The sequence below is a fragment of the Nicotiana tomentosiformis genome, chromosome 5 (assembly GCF_000390325.3).
Source record: "Nicotiana tomentosiformis chromosome 5, ASM39032v3, whole genome shotgun sequence".
Taxonomy (NCBI): domain Eukaryota; kingdom Viridiplantae; phylum Streptophyta; class Magnoliopsida; order Solanales; family Solanaceae; genus Nicotiana; species Nicotiana tomentosiformis.
In genome coordinates, this window is record NC_090816.1 from 25051684 (window position 1) to 25064658 (window position 12975).

Here is a 12975-nt window from a genome sequence, read left to right on the forward strand (position 1 = left end):
AAAGGTTCTTGTCCTGATCCAGAGATGTTAACCTCCATAATCTATCTCCATTTCAGCAAAGAATCTCAATCCCAAAAGTAGCGAACAACACTTTTGACCTTTTCAACCTTAACCGCCAATTCCAACCGGAACCAATCTTAACCGCCAACTCCAAAGGTAGAGTGTGGTCAAATACGCAAATTTAATTGATTCAATCTTTAAAGTTTTTAATATTAAAATTATAATATTTTTATATAATAGGTCTAAGTTTAATATTTTTAGAAAATTTAGTAGGTGTTAAGATAAATATTTATTTCGTCTAGAATATCGAGTTCTGATGAACTCATTGGTGGGAAATTGCATTTGGCACTGAACATGAACTCCTCTATCATTAATCAGATGTCTAGAGTTCAAGTCCTTAGAGTGAGAAAACTTCTGATAGGAAGCATTTCTCTTTTTTACTGGCCTTATGCAACCTGATTTTATGCGACACGAATCTAAATTAGTTGGACCGAATTTAAAAATCCACCAAGAGGGGAAGGAGTTGTTTGTACATTTTGTATAAGCCGCTTTCTTGGATAAAAATCCAAACTTTTCTTTCTTAATTAATAAATCCTAGAATAATTAAGATGCAAGACAGGAATGTGATAGACTAAGGAGGCTGCAATTTGCAAAGGAGAATAGAAAGAACAAAAAAAACTAGTCTCTATCCTCTATTCCTCTTCAATTTCCCTTCTATGGGAATTGGATTTTGGCTGGTTTCAACATCACAGCCACCATTTCTAAAATTACTTCCTTCATCAAATATACCCCTATGAAATCCAAGACCCTAGTATAAAGCCAAATATTCTTTTTATAATTAATCATTTCCACTTTTATTATATCTACTATATAAAAGACATTATAATTCTGCCCAAATTTGTAACTTTCCTAGCTGAGCATTCAAAAACAAGAATCAGAACATAAGTACAATAACAAGAATACTACTCATCATCACCATTTTTCCTCCTTTCAAGAATGCTTTCTAGTTGCATTCTTTTTTTTTTCTTCTTCTTCTTAACCTTATCTCCTCTTATTATAGCTACCTTTAATCTTACTCTTCCTTATCAACACCCCTTTCCTGAAGTTGTTGTTCAAGAAGTAAAGAGGTGAAATGAGTTTTTTTTTGGTTTTAATTCCTCACCTGTATTTTGCTCATATCTGTCTTTTCTATTCCTGAATGTCTCTGTTTTTTTTATGCCATAAAAAAGAATTTTACTTTTTTCGTAATCAGCGTTTCACCATGAAAATTTTAAATTTGACTTGAAGTTGATTTTAGAAAATTTAAAAAATTCCAAAAAGTTATTTTTCAAAATTTTCACTTCAAATTACTCACAAAAATTCAAAAAGCAGCTCCAAATTATATTCATATCCAAACACAACTCTAATTTTTTAATATCATTTTCGCTTGAAAAGATATTTCAGAATTTTCCAGAATTTCACTATTCTTATGTCCAAACACCACTTAATCTTGGTTTTGCTCATATTACATACACAAGCTTTCTTGAATTGGCTCTTTTTGCTAATGCATTTTGTTTTTCGCAAGATTTTTTATTAATACACAGTATCTCTTATATTTTTCCTTTTTATTTTGGGTGATAGGAGGGTCAATGAATCCGTTGCAAGAAGACAAATACTCGACACCACAGTAACAAATTTCCAATGTTTTACGGGCAATCCAATAGACGATTGCTGGAAGTGCGACCCAAACTGGGCCAACAACCGCCAGCATCTCGCCGACTGTGCCATTGGGTTCGGTCACGGTGCAGTCGGAGGAAAAGGAGGCCGGTATTACCTAGTCACCGATCCCTCCGACTTAGACACCGTGAACCCAACCCCAGGAACTCTCCGGCACGCGGTGATCCAGGACGAACCTCTGTGGATCACCTTTGCCGGAGACATGATCATAACACTAAAACATGAACTCATGATTAACAATTACAAAACCATCGATGGCCGCGGCGCCAACGTGCATGTTACAGGGGGTGGATGTATAACTTTACAATATGTTACGAATGTGATTATACATAATATACATATATATAATTGTGTTCCATCTGGAAATAGTAATATAAGGCAAAGTACAACTGAGGTTGGATGGAGAGGCATGTCAGATGGTGATGGAATTTCTATATATAGTTCCAGGAATATTTGGATTGATCATTGTGCTTTGTCTCGTTGTACCGATGGCTTAATTGATGCTATTATGGGATCTACTGCTATTACTATATCTAATAGTTATTTCACTCACCATGATAAAGTTATGCTTTTGGGACATGATGATCGTTACTTGCCTGATTTCGGCATGCAGGTTAGATTCTTAATTACCTTTTTAATTTTTTTGTAAATTAGGTTTTAAAGAAATTTTGTGGTGTTAAGATGTCACAGTTTGAATTTAGTTCGTCTAGAAGATAGTTCAGAGTCAAAATATCACAATTATTTATTCTTGTCTAGGTGGACCTTTCATGTTATTTTAAAGTATGTGCGGGGGAAAAATTTAAATCTCAGTAGCCTCTTGATCACTGTTATTTATTTGAATCTTTTGGTACCAATATGGAAAATTAATAATATTTGTAATTTTCCCTTTCTTCTTTTTGCATAAAGATGAACTTTGAGGTTTATATTTTCAAATAACATGAAAGGTCCAGTTAGACATGCCCACGTGGTCGCTAGGTCATGGAACTGACAATTAAATTCGTCTATAATATGTTTTGACGCTTAAAGTAAAATTATTTGATTTGATGTAAATACTGAATGAGGTAAGTATTTCCCCTTCCTCCATGCCCTATTATTTATGTGAACCAAAAGAAATTGTTAGTGTGTCACATTGTTTTTTCATTTTTTATAAAAAGATGAAAATTTTGGATTTTGATATGTAAATAAATTCATGGAATATCAGGTGACAATAGCTTTTAATCATTTTGGACAAGGGCTAGTACAGAGAATGCCAAGGTGTAGAAGAGGGTATATACATGTAGTCAACAATGATTTTACAGAATGGCAAATGTATGCAATTGGTGGTAGCGCTAATCCCACCATCAACAGTCAGGGCAACCGTTTTACTGCACCTGAGGATCCAAATGCCAAGGAGGTAACCTTTTTTTCTTCATAGTTTTAACAATGTGGATATATTTCATTAATGAGAAGTACAAGTTTCACACAACAACTAAGGTCACTGAAATTTGAACTCGTATTATGTAAACTGACTAGAAAAAGTAAACAATGAATCCAACTCTGCTATTTGTGTAAAGATCTCAGATAAATAAGTTTTACTCAACGAATAATGTCACTGAAATTTGATCACGAATGGTAAGCAGGTGACGAAGCGAGTTGACACAAACGAGCAAGATTGGAGTCAGTGGAACTGGAGGACGGAAGGGGATGAAATGGTAAATGGAGCATACTTTGTTCCTTCAGGTGATGGACTTAGTAACCAATATGCATTGGCATCAAGTATGGAGCCTAAATCTGCTTTTCTCATTGATCAACTCACTATGAATGCTGGTATCCTTGGCGTCCCCAGGTAAAATGAATATGAAATACGCTGTTGTTTATGAAATGTACACTTTTAAAGTTATTAATCAGGGCGGATTTAGAGGGTTCAACCCCCTTCGCCGGAAAATTATACTGTACATATAAGGTAAAATTCGTTTTGTGCTTGTAGCCTAAAAGTATAGTTCAATGGTCAAAGGGTACAAAACCTTTGTGAGGTTGCTGGTTCAATTCCACAAAAAAAAACAGTCGTGATGTCCCTTCATGATCGGCATTTCTAGAATGGAGCCGAAGACGAGAATCTCTAGCGAGCCCCTTCACTAGCTTGGTCTAATTCTACGGCTTATGGCGTAAAGTGAAAATTGACAAGTATTTTGAGACAGGAGTATAGCGTCGACCTAACTAGGGCGAAACTGAAACACAGTTAACATGTTGATTTATAGAGTGGAGGGAGTATATGATTCGAGGAAAATAGTGGAGCTAAATTCCATTGCATCTTTCCTTTCCGTTTCCTATGGACAAAAACGAGGATAAATTTGTAAAAGAACGAAACAAAGAATATAGGAAAATGATAAGAATAGAGAATATATTACCAAAGTTATGCTGCATAGGTCCATGTGATTAATGCTGGCTTTCAGAATCTAGAAGCTGACCACAACCCCAAAGTAGCCTAGTTGGACATCTCTTTTAGGGTTTTTTTTTTAATAGATAATCAAGAAATCCTTAGAGGTTAGTGGACCACGATTTGAAACTTGTTGATAATAAGTTAATCCCTCTACCCTTTTTCACTTAAATAACATGTTTTTGTCAGCAATGTTTGAACCGACATATGCCTAACCCACGCATCTCGCACTGCACTTTTACCACTAAACTAAAGGCCTAAGAGCCTTTTAGACTTCTCTTTAAAACTTTTTTTTTATAACAGTAGTGTCCAGACAAGCTTATACCACATTACTACTATTTCAGAGGGTATCGAGCAATCTTGCCCGCCAAAACCCAAGCATATGAAACAAAATCACCCAACGTTTTTTTGCCTTTTGCTTGGATTTGACTATAGTCTCTTTTAGGCCTTTCTGGTGCAACTCTCAGAGATTTAAGAATAGTCACTTTTAATTGTACTCCCTGCTTTATCCCTACTTCCCATTACCTACTCTTAGCTATTCACAGGCCTACCTCCAGTTAAAAGACTTCAACGAGAAAGAGAAAAAAACTATGGTATTTGTTTCTTACAACAAATTTCTAGTTAGTTCTTACCACTCTGAAGTATTCTGGTAGGTGGAATGATATCATCTTGGAGAAGAGGCTTACCAAGAAATAGTGAAATGGAGCTAAAGCTAGCTCTTTATTATGATTGTACCATTTCCCAACATGCATTTTCTCATCATATATTTGATAAATTTGCCAAATCCTATGTTGGAAATTACATATATTTGATACATTTGGTCCCCCTACCCTAACAATAAAAGTTGCTCTAGTCTTCTGTAGCATAACAAGCCAATCATAGATGTTGGATTATTTGCACTGTGGCGCTTTTTTGAGGCCTCTTCTTAAATTATGTGAGCTAAATTCACCAACAAAGTGGTTGAATGAATTTTTCATTTACCAGACAAATTTAGCTCACTGGGATAACGGGGACAAAATTTAAATAGTGGCCTCAAGAAAGGCCATTTTGTGCAGACATCTGCCTCTACTCATTTACTAAATGCAAGTATAGCATGGTAATGGACTCTTCTATTATACAACAGGGATACCAGTGTGGCCATGTCATATGGTGGGAGAACCAGAACCACCGTCGGAACCAACAGGGGTGGCGGAGCTAGGTCTAATGACGGTGATGATGACTTCTTAGAAAAGGTATTTGGCAGCGTTGCATCGGCAGGATCATCATCATCATCACCTTCAACCACCATCATCTTGTTGTCTCTTCTAATTTTGTATGTTACCACCAACAATGGTGGCCTATTGACATTGCCATTAATACTGTTACTATAGTAAACTTAGGATGTGAAAGATTGTAATACTATTCTACAAAGAATGTATCTAAAGAAAATTTTCTACTTCAAAGGATCATAACTAGGTGCTCCCACTTCTGGCATATAACTAATTGATAGTAATATCAAGTGGGAATTAAGGTTATTATTGCTTCACCAGCAATTATAGTCTCTAACATTCATCTTAAAATATTATCCAACATATTGTAATATTTCTTGAAGATCAAATCAAACCCAAGGCCAACTCTTGGGGCTAAATATGCTTATACCTTCCTACTGCTATCACTTCTTTTACTTGGATATCTTATTTCCTGCTTCTCCAGATGCTTGATTCTATGAAACCAAATATAACCGAGAAGAATCTTAAAAGTTTCTATGTATAGTAGTCAGTAACTGATAACTTAAGCAGTTAAATTCTGAACAACCCATTTCCTTCTATAGTTGGAAAATACTCTTATCTAATCACCTAGCTGTCATGTTCAAAGTCCTACTCTTTAACCTTTCCGTCTTCAACTTCCAGTCCCCCCCCCCCCAAAAAAAAAAAAAAGGCGCAAACAAAGAGTGAAATGTAACTTGTTTATATAGACTCTCTCTCCCCAACAATAAGACATACCATTCAGTTCTCTTTCTATTTTTTTTTTTTAAGACGGTGGTGTCCAGGCCACTTCTCTCTTTTTATTGTTTCCGGGGTACCTCTGCTGGAATACGGGGGGAAGGGTTTGGAGGGTCAGTAGACACCTTGAAGATTTGTTTGCTTTGAAAAACTTTCAAGAGAACTGCTACAAATAAGTTGCTTATACATAGAACCAGGAGAAAAAAACAACTGTCAATTAGCAGATTCTCACTATCAAAACGTACTTCCAACAAAATACAAGGGCAATAAAGAAACCATGGAATAATAAATTTCTTTTTTCATTTCCATGTCCTAGAATAAGGTAGTGGGAGGGAAGGGGGTGGGGGGGTGATCACTAAGACCAGAAGTTTGATTATTGGTTAGTGCTAAAATGCTAAAGAATAATTGTCTTAATAGCTAAAATAAACAAAACTTCCACGATATATCTGCCAAGGAACGATAACACAATGTCCATACCTTCAGCCTGCCTCGCTCAAATTATAGAAAAGCAGTTGGAAGCATGGAAAAACAACTCGGAGCAAATCAGCTTCAGTTTGCAAAGTCAAAAACCATCACCGTGCATTGTTTGACGTTGTAAGCATTCTGGTTAATGAAAGAGAGGAGGAGTACTCGCACAGAGCTCAGCTGGAATTGATAAGCTGTTCCAACGTGTTCTACCTGATCAGCTCTGCAGCTTCTTCCAATTTCTTCCAAGTCAGCTCGCGCTGCTCCACAACTCTGCTGGCACCGGCTGCTCTTTCATTGTGTTGCTTTTCACACTCTTCGAAAAGTTCTGAATCCATCTCCAAGAACATTCTCCGGACATTGGAGGTCAGCCCATGGACTGCCTGATTCCAGTGACCAAACATATTTCTTTCTAATGGCTCAAAGATGATTGGCAAAATTGCACGTCGATTCTGCGCGATCAAATCTACTATATGCTCATTGTTCCATAAGAAAAGAGCTCTCTCAGCAACCTGCCATGCATAAAATCTTTGAATCAGATTTCATTTTTCATACAACCTTCGGAAGCACGAACAGAAGAAACATTCAGAAAAACAAACTATTTCAGACCAAATTGCCATAACAAGATGAGACGCCATACTAAATAAATAATGATATCAGCTCTTCAAATTCAGCAACTATTTTCAAAGAATAGTACATTTTCCTATGGCCTTCAGTAGTAAGTACCCTGTCTAAGCCTACCATTTTGGTTACATTTCACCTTAGTTCACATGGCATAAAATTCAAAGAAATAGGAACTCTGTGTATTCCGGAATAACAGTAGTCACCCATTACATACATTGTATGTAGTTCGACTATGCATAAACTCAAGCGCAAGAAATGGCAACAATACTCATGAGTGGATGAAGTATCAATAGGATATAGTGTGAACTCAAAATCAGTGGAGAGAAGCAACAGTAGTATACTCTAAATGCTAGAATCTCAAGTTCATCAAGAACACACCCCTGCATAATTCTAAAAATACATCAAACCATAATAGCTTAGCTTGTAAATTTCATATAAGAAGCTCCAACATATAGCTCTCAGGTAGCATAACGTGAAACAACAAATGTACCAGAAACAGTCTTTGACGCAGTCCCATTCATCAAGCTTGGCCACTTTGGAACATATCTTATAATACAATAATACCTTCAAGTTGAAACGACTCAATCATAGCATGTACATACAATGGACTAAAACTGAATATTCTTAAAAAGTTTGAATAAGGGACAAAATTTGACAAGTAAACTGGTTCATTTTAGAATATTGTCTGCTGAGTGCTTAAAATTCGGATTCTTGCATTGCATTAAGTGCTTAAAAGTAAAGGCACTCAGACATCAATGAATGGATATAATAAATTGCTAAAGAAAATTGGAGTTTCACTAACATAAATCCGTTACGATTTGTCAACTTTACAATTAAAAGGAAGATAGAAGCATTTAACTAGCTTAAACTAGGCATGGCCAACCCAATAAGTGAGGACGAAAGGGGCTAAAGGTAAAACATATAATTCTTATACTTATCCCATCATAAGATGCTATAAGTATGTCTATGCTGCAGAATAAAGTCATTCCTCCTTCCAAATCGAAGCACCACAACTATCCACAATGCTTAATTGTCTGTATCAAGCACAACATTTTGAATGGAAATCATATGTTTAACCTTTGCGGAAATGTGCCGCAAAGGTAAGTGTCCTTAGATCAAAACTCCCTAAAAAGAGCAATAAGTCATAGTTTATTCAAAAATGATATCCAGTAAAAGTAATGCTGCCTCATATGGCAAATCCCTTCTATTATTATATTATGGTGATAGCAACTATGAACGTGATTAGTCCAAAAGAACAGCGATTGGAAGGTTATAATTGAAGGAAAAACTTCTTTATATGTTACTTCAAAGAGAAACAAAATCAGTCAAATCGTCAACTTCTCAAATAGAACTCCAATCATCTGGTTACTAGTTTCACGCTAGGCGATTTACTAATAATAACTCCAAACACTAGTTATTATTAACTTTTTTCTTAATAATAACGGATAGGTAAAACTTGAGGGGATTTATTAACTTTAGGTTGAAGAAACCGCATTTCAGAAGCCAGAAGAGAAGACAAGCTGAAGTCTTCAATCTCAATTCCAGCCCATTTGGGCTGTCAAAAATATTTAGTCCCTTTGAGCATTAATTGTCTGGTCAACTAGTCAAGATATCTACTAAATGTCATTTCATGAATTAATGTACATTAATTCGTGCATTAAAATATTATCAGCATTCAAACTTCTAATTTAACCTTCTGCTTTGAAAGCCGACCACCAGTCTGATCCTCTGAGGCACAGTGTTTAAGAAGAGCCAAAAGGCAATTTGATTTTAGATAAAACAAAATTTTCCCTGCCTTCAAACTGGAAAAACAGTTCACCTTAGTTGCAAAAACTAGTACCCTATCACATTGTGCGAACTTCGGTTAATTTCAAGTTAAGCTCCATGCTTGCAGATTGTCATGCAAAAAGCTTTTGAGTCTTTTCCTTTGCAATTATCTTGCATTTGATTTATAAATTGTAAGTCCAGCAAGCTACAATTAATATCTTAGGAATCACCAGCCAACCAGCAAACGGAGAAAAGGAAAGCTGTATGCAATCAACAAGCATCAATAAGCACACTCAAATGTTTTCACAAACAAGTTGGCCATAAATTAAATTCACATGTATAAGTACCCTCACCTCCATATTTCATATTCATTTTGTTTTAATTTTTTCCAGCGGAAAGTTGGGCCCGAGGGGCACTATGTTAATAGGATATAAGATTCATTGCTCCAATTAATTGTTTGATTCTGGAACAAATAGTAAATTATGCATCTTCAAAGCAAAGGACTTCAAAACTACTTACTACTGCGGTCTTTTGTACATGAAGAACGTAAGAATGAGATGTGGATTCAGTTTCCCCTTAATGTCTTACAATTAAGAAAAAGATTTAATAATTCTTAAGATAAGAGGGGTTGCTCTGATGGTAAGCAACCTCCACTTCCAACCAAAAGGTTGTGAGTTCGAGTCACCCCAAGAGCAAGGTGGGGAGTTCTTGGAGGGAATGTTGTTGTTGTTGTTGTTGTATTTAATAATTCTTAAATGTCATACCTTTTCTCCCGATTAGACAAAAACAACTATGGCTTGTTTCAGTATTGTGCCATTCGTCAATGTATTTGACTAATCTGAAATCAAGTTCCAATTGATTAGCTGGCATCTAGCGAAAGAACCAAGTTTTCTGTGGTGATGTCAGAATTTGCACCTATTTGTATCTATTTAGTGATCAGTCCGCTAGTTTCGTTGCTCCCACTTGATCTTCCTTTTCTATTTTCTTCCAATAGTTCGACCTATCCAGAAAAAGTGTCCGCCTACGAATGTGGATAGTCAAATGTGATAATTTTACGCTAAAGGTGGAAACTACCTCAAGTATCACTTTGTTCTAATGCTTTTATCAGCTTTAGGAGCATATTATTTCCGCATTGCAACCTATTATAAGGGTGCATCAGCTATTATATAGTTAGATCGTATTGATTTAAATGTATCGTCAAATGCATAGATATCATCACTAGGATCACTTGGTAAGTAAATGAGTTTTTTTTGGATTCATGTTTTCTTTAAAGAGAAAAGGACACAAAATCGTTGAACTGCATTTTCTCTGAAAGATTTCCAAATAGGGCTTCTCAACTTCTTCTTCTTTTTTTTCATAAAATAATATTCAATTTTCTGATAGTTACAAAATACTTATCATATTTCTTAAGTAATCAAGTCATGAAATTTATACTTAAAACCTAGTTCCTTCAAACAAATACGCTGCAGTCCCACAAAAGAAGTCATGAAGATACAAAACCGAAGAAGATCCACAATGATTAGTTCACTCATACTCGACAAAGATAGAATGTAGTGAGCAGAGGGATACAGTAATTCACAGACCTGAAAATGAGGACTATTGATGCTTCGTCCAAGTTGCTTGAAAAGAGGAACCAAACAACGCTGAAATTCAGCTGGCTGTGTACCTTCGAGTACTTCTTCCAGTTCATTAAGAAAGAGAACCTCCTTTCCACAATTAGTAATTGGCCAGTATTTTAGCAGCCCCCTAATGACGATATCGGCCAATCTGTAATCTTTCTCAACAAACTGAGCAATGCAGTAGGACAGCTGATGGTGATATGCAGAAACACATTTAGGCTTGTGGAGAGGAACAAGCGCCCGAACAAGAAACAACTTATGCTCTTCTTTCATTGGCAGAGCAAACCCATTTATTACACTTCCAAGAATCTCTAGCAATTCACCGATGCCATTATGCCTCTCCGTCTCAAATATAAACCTGTAGAATACATTGTTTATCGCGTTCCTTATAAATGGGCGATGAACCATGAATTTCCCATATATGCGGTGAAGAATAGTCTTCAAATACTCCCGCTCTCTAGGATCCTCTGAATCAAACAAGTCAAGCAGTTTCAGCACAAACGAGTGGTCAAGATATCGCTTGGCAACCTTGGTATCCATTTCGGACGACATCACGTACCTTAAAAGTAACTCATACACTAGTTGCAAATGAGGCCATGATGGATCAAGATACATTTCATCCTCTTCCTCAACACCTTCTGACCCAGTATTCTCATGTGAAGCAGGAGGCAGACACCGGAAAAGATTGGCGGATATCATCCTAACTAACTCTTCCTGCATTATTTCGTTCATTTTACACAAGCCCGATTGAACTAAATCAATAAGCTCAGTGAGTGTTTGCCTCTTGATCTCCTTTTGTCTAGCACACTTCACCGTATCCGAGAAGTCAAATTGCACACAGCAAATTTGGAGCTTCCGGATGAACAAAACATGGCGTTCAGAAAGTGCAACCTCCTTCAATAAGGGCAAGACTTCAACCACACTAGGATCTGGTGAAGCATTTGCCAAAGTAACAGGCTGTGATGTCACAGTCGATGTTGCTATCCGCGACGCGTGGTCAGTATTCACATTAGGCAATGAGGTTGGTATTGGAGGCTCCACAGCCTCCCCTTTCGAGCTTTTCTTCCCTCTTTTTATTATCTTAAACATAGCTCTTTATCTATTTCACCAAAACTACCACTTTGCTTTTAAGAAAAACACTAAATGGGGTTCTTCCTCTAATTCACAATTATTTCCTACACCTCTTTCACAAGAATTATTAATTCAAACAAATCCCTACCAAATCAATAAAAAGGAATCATCTTTTTTAAACTTTAATACAAATTCCTCAAAAGGGTATTCAAGAAATCTAATTTACTGCAAGAATCCGAAATCCCAGATCAAAATTTAAATCTTTTTAACAATCCATTCCGGAGGGGGGCTAAAAAGCAAGAACCAATCAGCAAAATGTAAAATGGTATATGAAAAAACACATTTTAAAAGTGTAAGTGAGGAAAAGATTTGATTTGGATATCAGGGAATAAAGAGGGGAGTGGAAAGAGGTACCTGCATAGTATTGGATTGAGGAAACTGAGAGATCCGAGAAGAGAGGGATGGAGAAGGAGAGAACATTTGTGCTTTTTGAGTTTTGAGTGTGTGAATGTGCTGGTATATTTTGAGGTTATTAAGACATTGAAAAATATAAAATATAAAATAATGAAAGGTGTTATGAAAATAATTATATTATATATGTTCATTTATTATTCCGCTATAGATCCATTTAGTACTCTGTTGAAGTTTATCTACAAGTAGCTGATGCAGGCAGGTTGCAAGCAGTTCAATGAAATGATTTGCAACAGTTTCTTATTAAACAAGTAGGTTGCAAGCAGCTCATGCAGACAGCTTACAAGCAGCTAAAGAAAAGCCTTGCAGCTGCTTCCTGAAAAGCCTCGCAGCTACTTCCTTTCTTCTATAAATAGAGGAGTTTTCAGTTCATTATGTACATAAGTTTGAAGTTTGAATAATATATCAATCTCTCTCTATACTTGTCTTCAGTTTATTTACTTTGCGATCTTTATTTTATAACACGTTATCAGCACGAGACTCTGCCATCTCGAGCAAATACTTTGAAAGTATCATATGTACGGACTTTCTTTTTCTAAATAATGTCAAATCGTTCTAAACTTCAATTTGTGGCCCTAAATATATCGGGCAAAAGCTACATGTCTTGGGTGCTTGATGCCGAAATTCATCTTGATGCGATGGGTCTGGCAGACACCATCAAGGACAAAAATCAGGCATCAAACCAAGACCGTGCCAAAGCAATGATATTCCCATGCCATCACCTTGATGAGAGCCTGAAAATGAAATATCTTACTGTTAAAGATCCAGTCATAATGTGGGATAATTTGAAAGATAGATGAAATGAATGTGGAATATCTTTGTATTACAAAAAATGTTTCTGGCC

At 36.2% G+C, this 12975-nt stretch overlaps 2 protein-coding genes across 2 annotated transcripts; one reads left to right on the top strand and one right to left on the bottom strand.

The window, feature by feature from the left end:
• The first annotated feature begins 654 nt into the window (after nucleotides 1–654).
• On the top strand, nucleotides 655–5567 carry LOC104099437 (probable pectate lyase 5). Its single transcript, XM_009606426.4, has 5 exons — nucleotides 655–1127; nucleotides 1621–2329; nucleotides 2918–3109; nucleotides 3336–3541; nucleotides 5256–5567. The coding sequence occupies exons 1-5, from the start codon at nucleotides 997–999 to the stop codon at nucleotides 5500–5502; spliced, it is 1485 nt and encodes a 494-aa protein (XP_009604721.1). The 5' UTR covers nucleotides 655–996; the 3' UTR covers nucleotides 5503–5567.
• A 746-nt stretch (nucleotides 5568–6313) lies between these two features.
• Nucleotides 6314–12162, bottom strand: LOC104099435 (serine/threonine protein phosphatase 2A 57 kDa regulatory subunit B' beta isoform-like). The gene is made up of 2 exons (XM_009606423.4): nucleotides 10554–12162; nucleotides 6314–7091 (listed from the first exon to the last, which is right to left on the bottom strand). The coding sequence occupies exons 1-2, from the start codon at nucleotides 11676–11678 to the stop codon at nucleotides 6789–6791; spliced, it is 1428 nt and encodes a 475-aa protein (XP_009604718.1). The 5' UTR covers nucleotides 11679–12162; the 3' UTR covers nucleotides 6314–6788.
• Nucleotides 12163–12975: the final 813 nt, after the last annotated feature.